This window comes from Eublepharis macularius, chromosome 8 (genome assembly GCF_028583425.1).
Source record: "Eublepharis macularius isolate TG4126 chromosome 8, MPM_Emac_v1.0, whole genome shotgun sequence".
Classification (NCBI taxonomy): Eukaryota; Metazoa; Chordata; class Lepidosauria; order Squamata; family Eublepharidae; genus Eublepharis; species Eublepharis macularius.
The window spans coordinates 134213386-134236166 of NC_072797.1; the positions used below are offsets into that span (position 1 = coordinate 134213386).

The 22781-nt window shown below is 40.9% G+C and overlaps 1 protein-coding gene across 2 annotated transcripts in view; it reads left to right on the forward strand.

Moving 5' to 3' along the window:
- The window catches only part of DGKQ (diacylglycerol kinase theta), an 83481-nt gene that overhangs the window by 12557 nt on the left and 48143 nt on the right, over positions 1-22781 (forward strand). For both annotated transcript variants that reach the window (XM_054986843.1, XM_054986844.1), the window contains 5 exons: positions 3905-3984; positions 18408-18507; positions 19181-19266; positions 20228-20353; positions 22195-22348. In XM_054986843.1, coding sequence (XP_054842818.1) covers positions 3905-3984; positions 18408-18507; positions 19181-19266; positions 20228-20353; positions 22195-22348 — 546 coding nt within the window. The remainder of the gene's footprint in view (positions 1-3904; positions 3985-18407; positions 18508-19180; positions 19267-20227; positions 20354-22194; positions 22349-22781) is intronic.

Genomic DNA, 22781 nt, shown 5'->3' on the forward strand with positions numbered 1-22781 from the left:
AAAAGGTGCTAGAAAATGATCAGGTTAAGATCTTGTGGGATTTTAGAATACAAACTGATCGACACCTTGAACACAATATACCAGACGTAACAGTTGTGGAAAATCAAAAAGTTTGGATAATAGACATTGCAATTCTGAGGGATGCCAGAGTAGAAGAAAAAGAACATGAAAAAAATGATTAAATGTAGAGATCTGGCAATAGTAACCACCCGACTATGGAAGAAGAATGCAACAGTAATCCCCATTGTCATCGGGGCACTGTGAACTATTTCAAAAAAATTTGCAACTTATATGGAAAAATTGCAGCTTTCTCACATAACACCTACAGAATTGCAAAAGACGGCGTTACTTGGAATAGCGTGCATATTGCACCCATACCTGGCGGATACTTAGGTCTCTGGCGGAAACTTGTATCAGCTCAGCAAGGCCAATCAATGATAACATGTAATCTTTATTGATTATTGATTGTGTTGTGTGTAATTTGAATATAATAATAATAATAATAAAAAATTACGTGGCATATAGGGAGGCACACTGTGTACTAGATTACAGATGAACAATCTTGTGCTTGCATACCTGAGAGTAAGTCCCGCTATATTCAGTAGGACTGAATAAAGATACTCAAAGATTGGGCTAAATCAGTTTGCACAGATCAGTGCACTCCGGGCCCCAAAATGAATGTTTAATACCTTTAATACTACGTAACGCAGCCTTTCCAGTAACTCTGTAGAAGTTGCACCTGTCAGTTTTACTAGACCTTCTGTCCATTCTGGCATCATTGACAGCCCAAAAGGAAAAACAAACTAGCCATTTTGCAGCTGTAAATTAGTTACATGGTTACCTTCAGGGAGATTCTTATTTGTCACAGTGAATAGGTGCAAAATCATTCTCTGTGTTTGAAGCATATAACTTACGATTTCAAATAAGGGTCAGTAAGAAGCTGAAGGAAATTCTGGTTTACACAAAGCAATCTTGTAATGTTTCATGTCAGAATAATATACTAGCAGAGAGCTGAAACCCTCAAAAGATATAAAAGTGGATTTTTTAAAAAATACCCGTGTTTCTTTTTTCCTATCTATGGATACTTTTGTTTCTCCCTGCATTGTTAACCTGATTTCAAGATGATTATTTCTTAATGGTTTTAAGGCTTTCTTGGAAAGCTATCCTAGCATGAACTAGGCTGACATTTTTTCAGAGCTGTTGTGTTCTGTCTAGTGGTTTGGGTCTTAGTCCGCAAGCATCTAACAGTGTAGTAACAAGCAGAGTAAATGGCTAGCTGGAGGTGGTTTTTTTAAAACAATAAGAAGAAAAACTACTTTTCCCCTGATTTCCCAGGTTGTAGCAGCTGAACAGAGAATGTGCTCCCTTGTTCATGAATCACGTCCCATTTGTGATTAGCAGTTTTTAAAGCTTCCAATAATCCAGTGAGAAGTAACTTCTGTATAAAACAATGATTAGTGTACTCAATGAATCAGATTAAAATCTTCTGATGAATTAAACATATAAATAATGTGAGCAGCTGGTACTAGTTTAGAGACATTCCTCTCTGTTTCAGAACATACATGACATATATGCTTGCAGCATTGAAAAACATAGGCTGGGTTCTGAAGGGCAGCGTGTAGCTTTCCATGGGGGAACCATTTTTGCTTCAGGGGCCATACCTGCTATAACTTCCTGAAAAATATCTCCTAAGTGTTGATGGACCTACCTGAACTATGTGCGTAGTGGTTTGTATTGGGGTCGGGAGGAGGAATTGGCAACTGCCCTGTGTATTTCCTTCTTATATGCTTACCTCTTTGGTTTCCAGCCAAAGACTGTGTGTGTTTGTTGCTCTTCAGAATTGTATTTATTTAGTTATAATATTTCTATGTCACTTCTTCAGAGTTTTGCTCAAGGTGGCTTACAACTGAAAACCATGGTATAAAACACAAGGCATTCTACATACACAGTATAAAAACTATCCATAAAACAGAGCAGGCCATTAAAAAGTTGAAAGATAAACTCCTAATTAAATGTCTGGGTCAAAAGATGTGTTTTAATTTGACACCTAACAGAAAGTGAAGTAGGTGCCAGGTGAACTTCAAGGGGGGCATTCCAAAGGTGAGGTGCCACTGCAGAAAATGCCCTGTCTCTAGTTGTCATCTGCCTCTCTGCTGAAGGTAGGGCACAGAGAACAGGGCTTGAGAGGCCAGTCTTAACTAGCAGGCAGGATAGTCCTTCAGGTACCCTGCCTGCTAGCCATTTATGGCTTTAAAGGTAAGAACAAGCACTTTGAATTATACCAGGAAACAGATGGGAATCCATTGTAAGAAATTTCAGCAGGGTAATTTGATGCAGCCCAAAAAATCCAATGAGTTTTAAAGACAGTAATTGTTCTAATATTTAACATGTTACAGATCTGTGGTGGTGGTGATGAAGAGTTGCCAGCAAGTCAGAGTTAAGCTGGTATGGGGCAGTCAGTTCAGTAGGCAACTTAGATGACATATGTGACTATGAAAGTTAAACGAGTTAGAACATTACCAATGATATGTTGTGATTAATCAAACCCGGTTCTCCAGATTAGAGTCCTGCCATTCGTACCCACTACACCAAACTGGCAATCTAGCAAGAACTTCAAATCTTAAGCATACATGCTAGGAATCATAGGGTTGGAAGGTACCTCTAGGGTCATCTAGTCCAACCCCTAGTGAGTTCTTCAGTGTGTTTGGAATTGAAGACAGAAATCCAGTTGAAATATCTAGCTACTAACGCTCACTTGAGGAGTGGGATGGCTGAAATGGGCCCGAAATGGCCAGTATCGGGTCGCCTGGCAGAGGCCCGATCCTGGCTGTTTTGGGCCCATTTTGGGCCAGAAGCAGCAAGGATCGGCCTACTGCCAGGCGGGGGAGTGTCTCCCCACCCAGCAGCAGCCCGTTCCAGGCTGATTCAGGCCCGATCCTGACTGTTATGGGCCCCAAACTGCTGGGAGCGGCGGGGCAGTTCTGAGAACTGCCGGAACGCCATTCCGAAGTGTTCCAGCAGAAAAAAAGCCCTGGTTGTAGGGATTGATCACCCCTATGCTGAAAGCTCTGAACTGGATTTCCAACTGTTTCCTGGCATTCTAGCAAGATCTTCTTTATATAATGTAAATTGAAATGTCTAACTATGGATAACTGCAAGGAATCAGTATGAATTAGGGTTGCCAGCCTCCAAGTGGTGGCTGGAGATCTCCTGGAATTACAACTGATTGCCAGGTGACAGAGATCAGTTCCCCTGGAGAAAATGGCTGCTTTGGAGGATGGACTCTATGGCATTCAACCATTCTGAGGACCCTCCCCTCCCCAGACCCTCCCCTCTCCAGGCTCCACCCTCAAAATCTCCAGGCATTTCCCAGCCTGGACCTGGCAACTCTAGTATGAGTGCTGATGTGCCTGAAGTCTTAGAGCTGGACGGGTGCTGTTGTTGTTAGGAAACTGATGTTTTGCTCCAAGTCAGATTTAGGTTTGCAGCGTGATGTCCCCAAACAACCAGTTTTCTCAGCTGGCATCTTAAAATAATTTTAAATTCAAGAGTTGCCCTCTCAGAATAACAAGATTGGCTAAGGAACTTATTATATTTGAAGAACATCAACCATAAACTCTAGAAGTATCTCCTGTTTATAAACATTGGATATAATTTTGAATATATTTTTCTCACTTTTTTATAGTCCTGATGAGTGTTAGAAAGTGAAGCTGAATCCCAAAAAGAGTTTCCAGGTTGCACGAGAGCATTACATGTCCAGTATTTAACACTAGGAATTTTAAAAGTTGAGGAAAAATTAAACTCAGCTTCCAGTCTGTGGTTCTGAGATGAATTGTGTAGTTGAGACCTTCAGAGTCCTCTGTCAAAGTACTCACCATTAACATATTCACTTTGTTTTCCACAGTTTGCAATTTTATGTCTCATGAAAAGTGCCTAAAGCATGTGAAGATACCATGCTCCTGTATTGCTCCAAGCCTTGTAAGGGTAAGTCACTCATCTTTTGTGAGAAAATAATTTTTACGTAAAAATATCCTTGTACTTCTCGTGTATATGTCTCATATTTAACCTGAGTTTTCTTCTCCTTCCTTTTTGGCTACTTGTAGAAAACAAGGGAGTGTACACTGTTGCTTTGCCTTCTGTAAAATGTTTATATAGCAGAAAAGTAAAAATGTGCCAAATGTGTTTAAATAATCTAAGTATTGGTTCTGAGAATTGGTGGTGACCAATTACATCAGAATAAGAAAATCAGCAAGGGAAGCTGTTGGAAGAACTTTAGTTTCGGGTTGGTCTGCAGTAGAGCAACAGGATTTGAGTCCACTAGCACATTGGATACCAACAAGATCTTCAGGGTACAAGTTCCCAGGAACCTTTGACTCTTGAAAGGTTCTACCCTTAAAATCTTGTTGGTCTCTAAGGTGCTACTGGACTCAAATCCTGCTGTTAGAACCTTAGATTACAGAGGTATGAGAGGACTGCTAAATGGAACTAGGGAGGTTATGGATAAGCTGTGCAGACAACTAGTCCATGTGTTGACTCACCATTTGGTAAGTGAGGGGTGTGAGTGCACTGGCCTCGTGTCCTGTGATCGCTGAGTTACACACATGTGGAGAAATTGACCTGACACTGCTTTCCAAACCTTGCTGATCACGGGGAAAGGATGTGCATGTGGGCACTTGCTCTGCGCATTTACACCCTGTAGAGGATTTGGCAGTCAGGGAAGCAGGAGGCAGAGCCAGTGCACTAATGCCCGTTTCGGTCAGTGTGTGGACAGCTCATCTGCACAGGGGTAGTGTATTCTAGGATTTAATGTACACTTCTTCATCGTGGTTTATATGTATTACAATGACAGGATCTTGAATGTTTCATGTTAAGGACTTCAGATGATGATGTTAAAATGAACTTCTCATTTGGCCTTCTTTCATAAGGCAGATATTTCCCTAGCCTGAGTTTAGCGTTTGATGCATTGCAGGGCCTGTGAAAATAACTCAGCTGCTTTTCTTTCTGAGTCATGTTGTAAGAGATAAGTCTGTTCTCTGGAAATTTGCTCATATAATGAGCCAGAGTGTATCGCAGTATGGCTACTTGGATATCTAGGTCACCTAATCAAACTGGGTCTGCTAGCAATTCCATTAGCATTATGGGGTGGTGCTGACAGTATCTGGAGTGGATAGCTGCAGATGATGTAGGGTTCCTGTTATATTAATCCCTGAATCTCTGGTCTAATGTATACCAAGATTTGCAAATTGGGCATCACTCTTAAGAAATTAATGCTCCCAGCCTTGCTACACTGCCATCTTTAGTGTAAATTCTTCCCGCCTTTATTCATGGATAAATGTTACATCAGCAGTGATGGTAGTCATTGTTAATGTGAGCCAGAGTTCTCATTTTTAAGTAGAATTAGAAGACAGCATTTGATGCAGATTTGCAAGTAGGGGTGTGCGATTTGAGTTTCCAATTTGGGAAAAATACTGGAATCGGACCCGATTTGCAAAAATTTGGGATTTCCGAATCAGCCCCAGTGTGCCTGGTCCATTTTGGAAACCCTGAATCAAAGATTCCTGAAGCAATTTGTATTGCTTCGAGAATCTTTGGGTCAAGGGGTTTAAATGCCCCTTTCTGTGCCACTGTGCAGTGCCACGAAAAGGGGCATTTAAACCCATGAATCAGCTGCTTGGCAGGTAATTCCCCACCAGGCAGCTGAGTCAAACCGGTGGGGTTAAAATGCCCCTGTCCATGACACGAAAGGGGCATTTTAACCCCAGCAGCTTGACTCAGCTGTCTGGCAGAGAACTCTCCACCAAGCAGCTGATTCAGGCGTTAAAATGCGTCTTTCCATGCCGCTGTGCAGCGCCACGGAAAGGGGCATTTTAATCCCACCAACTTGACTCAGCTGTCTGGCAGGGAACTCCTTGCCAAGCAGCTGACTTGGGGGTTAAAATGCTCTACACCAAGCAGCTGATTTGGGGGATAAAATGCCCCTTTCCATGGCACTATGCAGTGGTACAGAAAGGGGCATTTTAACCCTGCTGGCTTGACTCAGCTGCCTGGTGGGAAACTCCCTGCTAAGCAGCTGATTTGAGGGTTAAAATTCCCCTTTCCGTGGCTATGCGCAGTGGCATGGAAAGGGGCATATTAGTCCCACCGACTTGACTCAGCTGGCTGGTGGGTAACTCCCCGCCAAGCAGTTGATTCAGGGGTTAAAATGCTCCCCTCCGAGCAGCTGATTCAGGGGGGATAAAATTCCCCCTTCCATGGCGCTGTGCAGTGGCACGGAAAGGGGCATTTTAATCCCGCCAGCTTGACTCAGCTGTCTGGCAGGCAACTCCCTGCCATGCTGCTGATTCGAGGGTTAAAATGCCCCTTTCCGTGGCACTCTGTAGTGGCATGGAAAGGGGCATTCAAACCTCACTGGCTTGACTCAACTATCTGACAGGGAACTCCCTGCCAAGCAGCTGATTTGGGCATTAAAATACCCCTTTCTGTGCCGCTGTGCACTGCCACGGAAAGGGGCATTTTAACCCCCGAATCAGCTGTCTGATGGGGAGTTCCCCTTCAAGCAGCTGAAGCCGGTGGGATTTAAACTACCTCCCCCCACCGCTTATTTCTCTGGATGGGAGAGGGAAGGGGGAACCCTCTCCTCCCCCTCCAATCATGTGAAATAAGCAGCTGGGTGGGGAAGTTTGTCGGTGTGCTCCAAATCTTTACGGAGCATGCCAAAGCGGGTTAAATAAGCAATTCCCGAAGTGGCTGGCTGCTTTGGAAATTCCTTATTTAGTAATTTTTTTCCTGCTTTGGATTTCCGGAAGTGCTGCACACCCCTATTTGCAAGCCCTGGTTAGTAGTAATCATGGTTATAATCTGTACAGATGTAATTATAAGATATGGTTAACAAGGGAATGTGTTCCTGACCCTCCAAACCTGGTTTATGTTTTCGATTTATACCACTAGGCATGGTACAGAGGAGAAATATGGGGCTACTTATTGCAAAGCGCTTTGATAATTATACTGCATGCATAAGGATGGGAGGGACGGTACGTGCCTGCCTCCCCTTTGTACTAAAATATGGATGGCTGCTCTTTGTTAAGATTTAACATATAGTCTGCAGTATCAATTGAAGGCATGTCCAAACATGATTTTGTTGGTTAATTCAGTAGTATAGTCGTGCTAGAACAGGTTGAAGACTGTGGTAGGGAGAACCCTTTTGTTTATGTTCCATGGTGATATGCTATGACTCCTGTTAAAACAGTACCATACAAAAAGCATAGGTCTTCTTCTAGTTTCCTTTAGTTGGTTCTGTGCCGAATGTTTCTGTGCTTTGTTCTTGGAAACATTTTCTGTTCAAGCTAGCCAAAGCAATCTCCCTCTTGTAAATGGCCTTTGGCTGTTAGACATTAGAAGGTGTAATAAAAATGTTCAATAGGTGCTGTTAATTATGGACTGCGCAATGGTTTGCTCTTCTGTGCAAAAGAAGCCTTGTGCTGAATGGGGATGTTAGTTTTGTGCACTAAATATGTGAAGCAGATATTCAGCATGACTATAAGCTGGAAAACATAACAGAAGGCTTAATGATAGTTTATTCTATGTATGGGAAAGATTTTATTTTTCTATTTTGTCCTTCTTACTGATTATACAAAGTGGCTATCTATGGCAAGCTCTAATATATGGAGGGTGTTAAAGATTTTTTTCCTGCTGTATTCTTAGAATGGACTAATATTGCAAAACATGAACTGCATTTAGAACAAACAGGGAATAAAAAAACCTGATGCAGAGTCAGTTCCATTTGAATTTTTCATTTGATGTTACGTGGAACCAAATTGTTTTCCTGTCTTGCTGAACATGCCACTTTAGAGATTCGGAATTCAAGGTCAAGTTAGAGGCTCATGAACTCAGAAACTGGTGCAAGTCCAATAAGTTCCCGTGTAAAGAATTTTCAAAAAGAATTACAGGGTTTGTGTACTGTAACGATTCTTGCTTGGACTTGGTAACAAACTGGCTGTAGGCCATAAATTTCAAATAATTTTTGAGAGTGGCCTGTATTGTCTAGTTAGTACCTAGTTTAGCTTAAACTAATACCTGCATTTGGTTCTTTTCCTGCGTGTCATCTTTATAGGGGCTGTTGACATCTTTTCCATGATACTGTTGCTAAATCTAATGGCTTTCTTTAAAAATTTCTATGTTGACTTTCTTAGGTATTGAGGAGAAGATGGGAGAGGTATCTAGGAAACTGCAGGATTCATATATGTTTATCGTGCAGAAACTGGCTTTGTACTCAAGACCCACCTCAATAAAAGTATAATAGTTCAATTTCAAGGAAACATAGTGATGAGATTAAATTTGAATAACCCTTCTACATAACAACATTTCTTCATCCTGTATATGGAAAATGCAATGTGTGGATTGAGCTGCACCTTGCAAAGAAGTCAGTTTCACTCAGTTTTGGAGTTAACTTCTACACTGCAAAGCCTCGGACATCTCAAATAAGAGCCAATACGCATTAACACAATGCAGTGTTTTTCAGATACATGGATGATATGTTAAACATGTCCCAGGGGCTGCGTCACTTCAGACAAAAGGGGCTGCTATAGTGCTAGCTATTTTTATGGACAATTTTGTTCTCCTTCGCATCAACCACACCAGTATACAGGGTGCCGGTACTCTACTTGAGCATGGAGCACTTACGGATGACATTTTTTATGAACATTGGAGGAAAGGGTGGGAAGAGCAGCAATACGGCCAGTCTCCCTTGGCAATCATCTTCTTGGCTGAAATAATGAAATGCTGTGCAGAGATGAGCAAGATAGGCTTGGATTTATTAAAACAGATTGTTGTTTATGACTGAAATAACATTCAACAGAATCTTTGTAAATAGCCAGTTGGTCCTTTTCCATCATTCTTAAAGGACAAAGTGTCCTTTAAGTGGGAAGACAGTGCATCAAAGATTCATTGACTTCCTCCACTGCTAGTCTCATCTTCTGTGAGGGAATCTCCAGGACCTTTCTACCTTTCCACTTTCCTCTGTTATATTTGGATCCTGCTGTGGTTTCTGTTTCCGTCTCGTATTTGCTGGAGTAACAGAGCCAGTGAGAGAGCCAATATACTATAATAGTTAGAGTATTGGACTAGGACCTGGGAGAATGTTCAGATCTCCTTGGTCCTTAAGCTTTTTCAGTGACCTTGAGCCTCTCCCCTCCCTCCTGCCTCTCAGGGTACATTGTTAGGATGAAATGGGGAAGAACCATATACATTGCCGTGAGCTCTTTGAAGAAGGGTGGAATAAAAATGTTGTAGAGCATCCACCATCTTTAGCTGTGTTTGTGCTTTTGCTTGGCACTATCTTGAAAAGACACAGGGCACATCCTTGGAAGACTGTTTTCTCCATGGTCATAGATCCGGAGGAGTTAGCCAAGTTAGTCTGTAGTGGCAAAATCAAAAAGAGTCCAGTAGCACCTTTAAGACTAACCAGTTTTATTGTAGCATAAGCTTTCGAGAATCACAGTTCTCTTCGTCAGATGCATGGAGGACCAAAAAAATTAATCTTAAAGGTGCTACTGGACTCTTTTTGTTTTCTCCATTGCTCTTTCCCCCTGACAATTGGACAGGAGATGACCACATCAACATGGGGTGAGGTGTTACTGTAGGGAGGCAAGAAGAATTTGGATGCAGGGTAAGGAATGATTGAAAAAAGGCTAAGACGATATGGGGAGGACAGAAAAATGGTCCAGAGGTATACAGGGGAAGGACCAGGATGAAAAGAGATTAGTCATGTTTCAACTGTCTGCCATGGTGTCTCCTCATTATGGAATGCCTGTTCCTCTGCTAGTAATCTGCTTGGTGTAGGTTTAAATAGTTGTTTTTATATGCCTGGAACTTAGATGGCATTGGTATGTTTTATTTTGATTACGGCTTTTTCTTCTCCCTTTGGGGAAATGGGTTTATAAATTTTTTCCAGCTTTTACTGGTTTGATGTGGTGCTGTGTTTTGTAATTTGATATTTCATTGTTACGTTATTTTTTTGGTGAGACATGACATATCAATCTCTAAATAATAAATAAATAAAGCCTATGTTCTACCACTGAACTATGGCCTCTCCGTGATAACCAGGGCTTTTTTTCAGCGGGTTCGTGGGGGAACGGAGTTCCGGAACCTCTTGAAAATGGTCACATGGCTGGTGGCCCCGCCCCCTGATCTCCAGACAGAGGGGAGTTGAGATTGCCCTCTGTGCCACTCCAGCGGGAGGAGGGCAATCTCAACTCCCCTCTGTCCGGAGATCAGGGGGCGGGGCCACCAGCCATGTGACCATTTTCTCCGAGGGCAACCCACTGAGTTCCACCACCTATTTTCCCAGAAAAAAAGCCCTGGTGATAACTATAATATACCTTAGAAAGAAAAGCTAATGCACAATTAATTTGTAATCTGAAACATGAGTAGTGAGCAAACTGGATTTCTTTGATTTCCTATTCTATTCCAAGTTAGACCAGCTCCTGTGATGAGAATATTAAGATCATGGGCCTGTTGCAACTTTTTTCTTGTGTGTGGAATATATTGACATTTGCTCTCTGTGTCTTCAGCTGAACACTGAATCATTGCCATGAGGTGTTGCTATGTGAACAAACCAAGGGATGCTGATACTCATGTGCTTCCTCTTTCTTCTGTGTGGCTCAATAAACACTTTTCAACGAGATGTAAGTCGTTGATGCGTCTTACCCACAAGTCGTAGTGTGTTCTTTCCCCTGCAAAACAAACTCTGTTTTGAAGTCCAGGTTTATAGGGAGGAGGATAATCCATAGTTTGCGGTTTGGGAATAATGCAGTACTATGGTTTGCTGGAAAGCTGGAAGCCATCAATTAGACTGCCAGGTATGAGGGGAAGAGGTAACGTGTGAGCTGGGTTGAGCCCCAAGCCCCTTCTCGTAATGACTCGACAGAAGCATGGTGTTAGCTTCTAGCTAAACCAGTATCAATATGCGAGAGAGGGATCTTAGCATACCTTGGCCCGAATAGACTTTCCCCAGATGAAGAGAACAAGGATACAACACAGCCAGGACATAAATTTAGTAGTTTTATTCAAATCAACTTGTATAGGTTACAGGAAACTTTTAAAAATCATGGTACAGAACCTGACACACTAGAGACAGCATGACTAAAAGAATACTAGCAATGCAAAAGGCATAATGAATCATCTTACCAATCCTGGAGATGTTCCAAGAGGTCTGTATCGATGAGAAGAGCGGGGAGAGCTTCGCCAAATCTGAAAGGGAATGGAGAGAGAGATAGGAAGTTATCCCTTCCTTCTCTTTCTTATTTTTCCATCATCTTCACTGCTCACTTTATATGATTTTGGAATGGCATCTCCCCACCTTTTCCACCAATAAGATTCCTCATAGTCATCTCTGTCAGGGAAATCACCTAAAAATCGTAATGTCTGCAAAATGATCAGGTCACTTTGATTCCTCAATATTTACTATCATTACTCAAATGAATAACAAGATGCTTCAACAGAAAGCCCCTAGATTTTAGCCCATTATTGCCACGTAGCTGTCCAAAGGTTCATTTAGATTCCATTTTGTTTGGTTCAGTATATCCTGAATTCCTTATAACTATGTGATTGGGGCTATATATGATGATATATGCATAGTGATTGCTAAGTTATTCCATGTAGAGTTGTAATAAGATCAATTGAACCATGAATATACAAGTATGTATGCATGTATTATGTATTTCCAGTAGAAACAATCATGTGGTCACAGTTAGTAAAATGATAATGTCAAGACAGCTTTCTAAATGACAGGAAGAGATTTTAGTCAGCTTTACAGAGAGGCAGACAGATGGATTTTTTTCCAGAGAGATCAGAAAAGGAACTTTAACTTTCTGATTTCTACTCAGTTCTCTCCGTTATTCAATCCCTCTCATCCATGAGCCTGTATATAAGTCTTTTCCTTTCAGAAAGTGAGTGGTCAAGTGTAGAAGTTACTGCATTTTAACGTCCTGAGTCTTAAGAGCCAGAAAAGGAAAAAAAAGTTTTAAACTGCTTCACCAGCTCCCCCTTAGCTAGCCTTTGTGACATATTTGGATAGTTACCGAATTTTGGACAGTTATCAAAAACACTGACCCTCGTCCCATTATTGATTTTGTCTCTGTCCACAAGCTATAGCAAACAAGCCATTTAGCAAACAGTGCGTTGTTTTCCCGACCAAAGATCACAGCATTTTGGATCCAACAGAATGAGACTATCTGTGTCCAAAATATAATCTTCTGTTAAAATGGTGTTTTCCATACTTAAAATGGATTCCAGGATTGATTGATAGGTTGGCTTCACTATACAGGAATACAACCATGGTTTATGTCTAAACAAGCGATCCCCAGTGTGGTGCCTGTCTATGTGTTTCTTTGTGCCCACTTGCTCCTTCCCAAAGCATCTCCTCATCAAGACAAAGAGCCCATCCTGTCTTTCCTCCACCTCCAGTCCAGAAGGCATCACCTATGGGTCTGCAGAGAGCACCTGTTCAGAGACAGCTGCCTCCATAATACAAAGATGCTTGTGTTGGAACATCCGAACATATTGTGGAATCTTGTGACATTTTGAGATTGGAGATAGCTTCCATGGCAGCTATTTTGTGACTGGTCCCACCTGTTCTGTGCAGCCATTTTGCTGTGGTGCCCACTACCTGCTCTCGAAATTTCAAATGTGCCCACAGGTTCAACAGAGGAGGGGACCCCCATTCTAAACTATGCTGTTTCCTTTCTTTGCTTCTTTCTTTTTTTAGTTGGTGATGTATATACTTGTAACGCCAGCATTTCATTTGAAGGGGTGATGTATCTTAAATGAATTTGGAATGATCTAAAAGAATGCTGCCCGGTATGAAACTAATGGCAGTGATATTGCACTATACATAATTTTATGTTAGATGACATTTCTTTCTGATAGATTAAAAGCTGTGTGCGCGCGCGTGTGTGTGTTTGAGAGAGAGAGAAATTGTTGGTCCTTGAGATATGCACTTTGCAGAAAATTATTTGAAGTGGTACTGGTGCGGTACATTCCTGAGGAAGATAGTTGAAACAAGCTAGCCCCCTCGTTGGGGGAACCGTGGGAACACCATCTGCAGTACTGGAAGATTTTCTGCAAAAAGAAAAATTAGAATTTTTTTAAAAAAGTTTTCTTCTGCACTACAGCACTTTATGGGCTATGACTTACCTGTTTACAATGAACTTTTGATTGTTGGCTATTTCAACTTTCTGATTTTGGACCTTTTTGTGAAGGGTGGATTCTCTGAGTGTACCTCACCCTGATCAATTTTGATTAGAACTTTTGCATACTTATGACTTTGATGATGTATTTCTCATTATTCTGGTTTGTTGCACATGTCACTTTATGGTCATGAGAATGATAATATAAAATACCTTTACTTTTGGTAACTGTGGGTTGGATTTAATTATCCATTTGTATCAAGAATGTTTTTGAATCTCAATTGGCATGTGTATTGTGGTCACACTGTTGATGGTTGTGTCCCTGCGGGGGATTCTTGGTTTTGTTTGGTTTGTTTCCTAAAGCAGAATAAATTGTATTAACACCTTGTTTGGATAAGTATTATTCCTCATTTGTTTCTATGCAGCTGCTTTTAATTGCCTCCAGTTTGTACCTTGATGAACAAATTGTTTACTGTGTAAACATCCTTACACAATCCTCTTCTCAAGCTCGATTTGTATTGCTAATGATGCTGACTTCAATGGATTTACATGTTTTTGATGGTATTAGAGACAGGTGAAAGTCCCCCAGTCCGACCTGGAGTGCGCTTAATCTCTTAAGGTTATTGGGGTTGTTTCCTTCCTGGAATTTGTTCTCTAACAAGCAGGGCTTTTTTTCAGCAGGAACGCGGTGTAACAGAGTTCTCAAGTCAAGCAAGCCTTTATTGGCATATATAAAATATAAAATTTTAAATACAGAGACTCCATACAAAATGAGATTAAAATACAGATAGGAGCAGGGCAACAGTGCAGCAAAACCAGTACAGAATATTACTTGTCAGGGCGTATAGCCATGGCACTGTAGAGAAACTTAGCTACTATTTCAGTTATTTCCCCATCTGCGTTGTCAAGCAGGAACTGAACCTTAAAATCATCAGAAAACTCTGAAAGTTGGGCTAATACAGGACGTAGAAGATCCCGGTGTGGCGCCAGATAAAAAGGGCACTGGAGAAGAACATGGGAGACAGTTTCAACACAGTCCATCAAACAAGGACAACACCTGCTATAATAATAAATCCCGTGAAATCTGCCAGATAAAATGGCTGAAGGAAGAACATTAAATCTGGCCAGAGAAAAGGCTGTACGTAGATTGGGAGCCAGGAGTTGGTAAAGGTATACTGCTGGGAAACTTACATTAGGGAAAATCCCCAAGTTTAGGGGAGAGCAAGTTCTATTAGCAGAACTATAGAGAGTTTGTAACTCTAATCCCCAAAGACTGGATTTTATTTTTGAGAAGGCCTCAGACTCAGATAGGTAACAGAGTTCTGGGACCTCTTGAAAATGGTCACATGGCTGGTGGCCCCGCCCCCTGATCTCCAGACAGGGGAGTTTAGATTGCCCTCCATGCCGCCTGGTGCGGAGGGCCATCTAAACTCCCCTCTGTCTGGAGATCGGGGGCGGAGCCACCAGCCATGTGGCCATTTTCTTCGAGGACGGCCCGAGTTCCACCACCTCTTTTTCTAGAAAAAAAGCCCTGCTAACAAGGAAGCAATATCTTGAAACCCCAGACTATATATAGGCTGGATGTGGTTGTTTGATAACTGGCATGTGCTCTGTGCATGCTCATTGTTTTTATTGTTATTTCACTTGCACCTGCACTGAGCGCAGTTTTGAAGTGCTAATTAGGCTGGGGGTCAGATTGAGCTACACATTCAACAGAGCTTTTTTGTGATAACAATTTTACAACTTTCTACTGACCTTCCTTCTAGGGTAAACAATTTTTCTGCAGTCTTTGGCCAGGTATATTGTTTTAAACTTTGCAACTGTGCATATATCATTGTTTTAAAGTTATCAACACAATGAAAGCATGTGGTGCAGAGGGAAACCCTTATAAAATTTGAAACAGGAAGTGTAACTACTGAAGATAGCTGAAAATAGACCAGGCATCCTTGTGCCATAAATAGCTGTTAGTACTTCTACTGTTTATAACCAAATCATATTTTGCTTTGTTTTTGTGCTCATTTTTAGCAACTTACATGCAAAAAGCTTTTAATATTTTTAAACAAATGGTTTTTTCTAAAATCCACGTTTTAAACTTTCTCTGGCTGCCCATATGATTTACCTTTTTGTTAACACAAACCCAGAATTCTCATTTTCTTGTCCTGCACATTTTGGCTTACCGCTCTACCATAAAGCAGTCTGCATAATTGATTCACGCATTATGTGTATGCTGACATTTGCAGTGGTAAACATGAAAAAATGTGAAATTTAAACAGGTATTTGTTAATGTATGAATACCCACAGTATACATCAAGTGACAGGAGCTGCAACCGACTCCTTGATATAAATAAGCCCATTCTAGGATTTCACGAACAGGCTTCTTCTGGCGTTTGCTGCTGTAAATGCGCTTGCCTCTTCCTGCATGCTCTCAGAGCCATTTCACAGGCTACCCAGTGACAAATTGGTGTGTTGGGTGTATATTGAGCAGGAGATACAGGAGATGTTTTTAATCACATTCACCCTTTACAGTTTTAGCTGTACATTTTAATGATCTTACTACATATTCTTTTGAAAACAGTCTGTTTCTAAACCCTCAATTTCTTAAGAATTTCCAAATGGCTATGAAGAGTGAGCTCTAGGTCTAGAAATAAAACTATGGTGGAAAGCTAGAAGTCATTGGAAGCAAAATGTTTAAGGATATTTGGGGAATAGAGAAAAATCCCAGTGCTAAATGTTGAGTAGATACTGGTTCAATGTATGAAAGTCTTTACGATAGCTTTAAAAGCATTGTTGGGGTATGATTGCTCCATATACTTATGCAAATTGATTTTAGTAACTTATACCAGGATAGCGTTCGGGAAAGCTTTTCAATAATAAATGAGAACCAAAAATTATACCTCTTTCCCAGGGTGCTTTATGTATTACCATGCAGAACTGACACGCTTATCTGTCCGTGGTGAATATTAAGAACCAGGATAATTAAGTCTTTGAGAGCAGAATACATGGTCCCTACTTCCGTAGCATCCTTGGCAGGCAGGGAGGATATTATTGGACTGAATAATTAAAATTGTCACTTATGGGAAGCAAGGGGAATTTGTGTGAGAGAGACAGGGGGGGGTGAGAGAGAGCGATTTAGTAGAAGTGGTATAGTTTGATAGCATAAGGGAGGGAGAACATTCCATTTGCAATTCTTGTGCTGCAGAGAAAATGTCTTTTGAGCCTGGGTTGAGGTGCCTGGCGTTACCCCTGCCCTTATCTTGTGGTGGGAATTACATTGCTTGCAACTGATGTGCAAATTTTTCTTTCTTTAAATTGGTTCTTTCTTTTCTACTTTTGTATGGAGGGGGGGGGGCTGCGTCGTGTGTGCTTTTTTTCCTCACATGTATTTGGTTTTCTGGATTTCAGGGCCTCTAGCCCCAGTAGTACAGGCTCTGAATTTCATTCTCTTTCCCCATTAGGCAAATTAAACTCTTCAGTGTTTATTTTGTGTTTTCCCTATTCATAGGGCATTGTTGTTGCTTTTGCCTCCAAAAGCGAAATGTCACATCTCACTTGAGCACTAAAAGTGTACCCAGTTGTTATGCACCAGTGAGCCCAGCCTTTCTGTTTAGTGACATAGGGCCAAGCTACAGGTGACAGACGACACTTGAACGGCAAGTGAACAGACCCACATGCATTCCTCCCACGTAGTGATAGAGTGGAGCGCAAGTGAACAGGGAGGAATATATGTGAGTCTGTTCACTTGCCGTTCAAGTGTCATTCCTCACTTGTAGCTTGGCCCATAGTGGAGGAGGAGCAAGAAAATCTGGGCAAGGAACAGCTGCAGTGACCTGAAAGATAACGATATTGCAGGCAGGCACTTAAAGGCAAAATAAATTTATTTACAAATTTTTACACTGCCTTTCTGCTCCATCAGGGCCTCAAGAGTGACTAACAGCTAAAACAAGCATTATAAAAACAGCATAAAATTGATTAAAATCAAAACTGAAATACGTATTTAAAAACGGAAAAACAGTAATTCAAACATAGGTCAGAAAGGAGGGGTCACTGAGGATGAGGAAACCCCAGATGAACAAACAAAGATACCCACTAACAAACGTACTAACAAACATTTTAGTACAAAGTAAACCTTATCAATGCAATAATTAAGTGAATATCTATAAATTGATTACATAGACAATAAAGGCAAGCAGAATTCTATGACTCTTAGAACACAGTTGGAGCAATCATTCATATAGATGCTATATTTAAAGGACCCTGTATGCAAGTATATGTAAAGTGCTGCTGCTAAAGTGCTGTTGTAAACATTTATATATTCAATATTGCACATTTATATTAAAGTGCAAATGCATCAATTAGCACCAATAAGGGAAGCATGCAACAGTATACATAACATCCAACAAACAAGGGTCAAAAGCACTCAATATCCATCACTGTGATTGGTTCTTCGCAAATGACACGTATGACTTTGCTGTAAGGAATTTCTACAAATGGAGTTCTGTCTGTGTATTCTTTGATAAAGATATGAATTGAAACGGGTTCAATAACGATCTAGACAACCCGTCAGAACAGAACCAGAACTCAGAAGATTATTCTTCATTTAGGATTATTCAGTCACTTGAAATTGCCTCTACTCAAGAGAATATTTGGACTCTCCTACACTGTGTGGATATTGAGTGCTTTAGGTTTACCATGTGCCCACCTGGGGCAGGCAAATTCCCACCTCTGCCCTCAGTTGCCCGTGCTCAATTACTTGAACAGCAGGAGAAAACATGCCATTTGCAATACTTGTGCAACCTAGCATCCACACCACTCCAGGAATTTTCTGTAATCTCTGTGTTCTTTAATATTGATATTGGTGGAATTCCTTAAACATTGAGGGGGGCTGTGTGTGTGATGTGACAGTGTCTGCGATGCTCGCCCATGGCTCTGCCCCTCAAAGCTCCTGAGATTCACAGGCACCCGCTTGGCAATTCTACCCTTTATTCTTCAGCTATCCCTACTAATGAATTTGCTGCCGTCACTGTCTATATCAGTACAAAATATGAATTGGTATTTCTTGTATGTTTGTATACTTACGTAACAAGCTTTAATTTCTGATTGGATGTTACTGATCGTACAGTAACCCAAACTCTCCAAATTAGCGAGGCTTCTTTTTTTACATGCCAAACTTACACAAGAGGCAATTGCACTGTATAGTTAAAGCATTCTTGTTTTTCCATGCAGGTTCCAGTTGCACATTGTTTAGGACCTCCAGGACACTATAAGAGAAAGTTTTGTGCTGTCTGCAGAAAGCAGTTAGAGACTCCAGCGTTTCGTTGTGAAGGTAAAGCTGAAATAAGGCATACCAGGACGTGTTCTGATACCTCTCCAGAGATGGATGAGGGTGTTAATTGACAGAAGACTGACTGTGGACTATGGATTTACTGGGGAAAAAATGGTTTAGAAGGGCGAAAAGGTCAAAAAGAAAGAAACGGTGTTTCCTTTCCCCAACAGCTAATGTATCTCTAGCAGTGTCATAGTGCTAATGTTGAGCTGCCACAGAAGTCAATATCCCCTGTTGGGGGCACGCTCCTTCCAGGACATTTAATGTTGTATATAGTGAAAGAGGTGGCAGTTTCAAAGGTTATTCTTAAGATAAAATCCTGACATCCTTGTAATCTCAAAGAAGCATTTATCGTTGTCAGACTGCTGTTTCTTCTGGCACAGTGTTTTTTACTTTGGTAATGGCTGCCCAAGCTCTTAGATTTTCTCTGCCACCTATAATGTTTTGACTGGCAATGCTAGGAATTGATATTGGAACCTCTGACATGGCAAATCACAGGCTCTACCACTGGTTTATTGTCCCTCAAAGCCCACTTTTTGAACTGGAGGTCAGACTCTTTCAGCATTGCTGTGTTAGAAAGATGGTGAAACCTTCTAAGAGTAAAATGGGAGACAAGACAATGTGCAGATATAAGCAAGCATGAAAGAACACTTCCTTTTAAATCTGCTTTCAGTATGTGAGCTACACGTACATACAGATTGCGCCCCGTTTGCTTGCAGCGACTGTCGTCAGAACCATCAAGATGGCCATCAGGATCATGTACGTATAATGATTTTGGTTTTAGAAGCTTAGGGAGTAGATTTACTTAATAACCCTTCTGATTCTTCTGCAGTGTAACATATAGGCAGATCATGAGAGGGAGGGCAGGAAGGTTTACATCAGTGCTTAGTTCTCGTGGCCTCTTCTTACATGCCCAGGGTAATGCCGATTGCCACCTTATTTATTTTATTTATGTCATTTATATTCTGCCTTTCTCACTGAGACTCAAGGTGGATTTCATATTGTGAGATTAGTACAATCAGTAGCAAGGACATGGGCGACATTTCCATACAGTGTCAAGAACATTTCCATAAACAGTGTCATAGGGTCAATGAATACAAGTTTACAAAGACATAACATTAGCAAGGATCCAATATGGAGTTGAAGAATTGCTGAAACAGAACATGATCAATTCTAGGACTTACATTAAACAACATGAAGCACAGGTAGTATATAGGAGTACATATTTAAAGCAACAGATAATATGTAAGGCAACATAAAGGTGAAGTCTACGGTTCCTAACTCATTAGCGAAACACCTGGGACCCTTTTCCTACAATACCGCCCTCCTAGCTGAGAAAAAAGCCTTGGGGTCAGGTAGCAGTTTCCCTTAGGCCAATTCGGCTAGGAATCCTGATGGTGTTTTGCCATCTTCTGGGCATGGAGCAGGTGTGTGTGTGGGGGGGGGGGGAGGGGAGGTAGTTGTGAATGCCCTGCACTGTGCAGGGGGTTGGACTAGATGACCCTAGAGATCCCTTCCCCTAGCCCTATGATTCTATATAGTCTCTGTTTATTTTAACATATATTTCACATTGAAGCTCTTATTCTTTATACTAAACAATTTCTTCCAGGCTTCATATTTTAAATGCAAATAATATTTTGATGGTGTGCTTTGTGTGGCTATTTTATTTAAAAGGTTAAATATTTGAAACTGACTTGCATGGTGCATTTTTTTTTTATAGGATATATACCATCATCACTGGAGGGAGGGGAATCTCCCATCCGGTGCGCGCTGCAAAGTGTGCAGGAAAACATGTGGCTCTGCGGAGGTGCTTTCGGGTATGAGATGCGAGTGGTGCGGCATTTTGGTATGTATGTGTGCGTCGTTCAATGTTTAGAACCTACTTAATGGCCCAGTCAAAATCCTTATGAAATTTATAACCGTGTTCCATTTAAAGATATGATAAAAAGTATTGTTGAGTCACAAAGTCCTAAACAGCAAATTTTAATACTGAAAAATTCAGAAATATGCACAAAGAGCAGTGGCCGTAGTCTGTAAAAACCAGCATGACCTAGACCTATAAATGGTTTTCATATTTTGGGGAAAAAATTAATCTAACTGTGTAAGGCATACTTTTATAAGAACAGTATGTTTAAGAAAACAGAAAATGAATCACTGCTTTTAGCAAAACAAGAGATATGTCCCTTTGATCATCAGTCTTCAAATTTTTTGTATGTTTTCAGTGACTAAATATTGACAGTGCTTCATGTTGTGGAATATGTTTTGTGTTTGAATTTTTTTTTCTCAATTGACATACTCAGCTTTAAGCTATTGCTTATTTGCTTTATATCAGACTTAAAACCAAAACACATTTATGTGAACATACGAAGTTTCCTTCCACCCAGTCAGACCTGTGTACCCGAGGACTGACTTCTCAGATGTATAGTAGCTCTCCGGGATCTCATGCTGAGGTCTTTCCCAGTCCTGCTACCTGGGATCCTATTAATTAGAAATGTCAGGAAACGAACCTGGAATGCTCTGTAATTGAACTGTGGTTCCTTTTGGAACTTTTAAAAAACTTCAGCTGCTTTTTCATATAGCCAAATTTCAGGGTGATGTCACCCATTTTATCCCAACAGCTCAGGGTTGATTAGATTACTATTCAGACTTGAAGTATAAAATTATTTATTTAGTTTGCAAGTTTATGTATTGCTTCTCCAGAGACCTGTGTGATTTATTTTATTTTTATTTATGACATTTATAGTCTGCCTTTCTCACTGAGACTCGAGGTGAATCACACAGTGTGAGATTAGTATAGTCAATTTCAAGGACATTTCTAAAAACAATGCCATAGGGTAAATAAACACAAGTTTACAAAGACAGCGCATTAGCAAGAATCCAGTACAGAGTTAAAGCAATGCTGAAACAGGACGCAAGTAATTCTAAGGCTGACATTTGACACCATGAAGCACAGGTAGCTCATAGGAGCACATATTTAAGGCAACAGGTAGTACGTAAGGCAACATAGTGGTGAAGTCTATGGTCCTTAACTCATTAGTGAAGCATCTGAGAGCCCCTCCCTACAATACAAAAGCCTTTTTGAATAATTCAGTTTTGCATAATTTGCAGAAAACTAGGAGAGTGGGGGCTCTCCTGACCTCCTCATGCAGGCTGTTCTACAGGGTAGGGGCCACCATAGAGAAAGCCCGTGTATGGGCTGCTGTTGATTTTGCCCATGTGCAGGCTGGCACCTGCAGGAGCCCCTGTTCAGATGAGTGAAGTTGCCAGGGAAGAACCTAGGGGGGGGGGAGGTGGCCCCATAGGTATGCCAGATCAAGGCACATAACACACAATGCTATCAAGTGTCTTACACAAAAATCTTCATACTGCACATTTTGAATGAGTAAACCTTGTTTTTAAAAGCATTCCATTCATTCCAAAATCAAAAATATTTCATAGTTGGTTTTTTTCCCAATGCTCCCCAAAACTTAAGGTATATTTCCCCCTCAGGTCTCTGCTTCTGAACTCTCATAGGAATCTCAGTTTGAGAAAACAAGTTTACTGATATTCACTAATGACCTTTTACTTTTAGGGAAATGCAAGGGGAAAAAAGCCACGAGGAATGCCATGTCCAGCTACAGTTATCAGTAGAAATTCAATAAGGATTTAAATGGCTTTTTACAAGAACTTTGTGCTGTATTTCCGTAGGCTCATGCCGCTTGCTATGTGATTGTACCTCCAGAGTGTACATTTGGAAGGCTAAGAAACATGATTCTTCCTCCAAACCGTGTGCGCTTATTTTCTCGCAACTTCAGTAAAATGCACTGTTTTCGGATATCTGAAAGCTTACAGATGGAACCAGGTAAAGCCTGAATGCATAATGTTAAACTGTTGGTTTCATTAGGAATTGTACAGTGCAGTTCTAAACACAGCTATGCTCTTCTAAACCCATTAAGTTTATTGGACTGAGAAGGGTTCATCTCTGCTTAAGACTGTACTGTTTGTATGTGTGTTTGCTATTAGTAAATTCTGTAATAACAAATTATTATTATGAAGCTGCCATGCTGTTTATTGCCAAAGGAACAGTGATTTCTAAAAGGAGAAGCAGTTGAAAGTACAGCTAAGTAACCAATGACACACGGGCCTCCTTCAGTCCATCTGTGCATTTTCCAAGCATGCACAGTTTTAGCAATATGCACATGTGCGCGTGTTTCTGGGAGAAAAAGGTTTTCTCAGGTCTTTGTGGGTCAAAAGTGAGCTTACCGTTATATTATGGTTACCTTGGTGTCATGGTT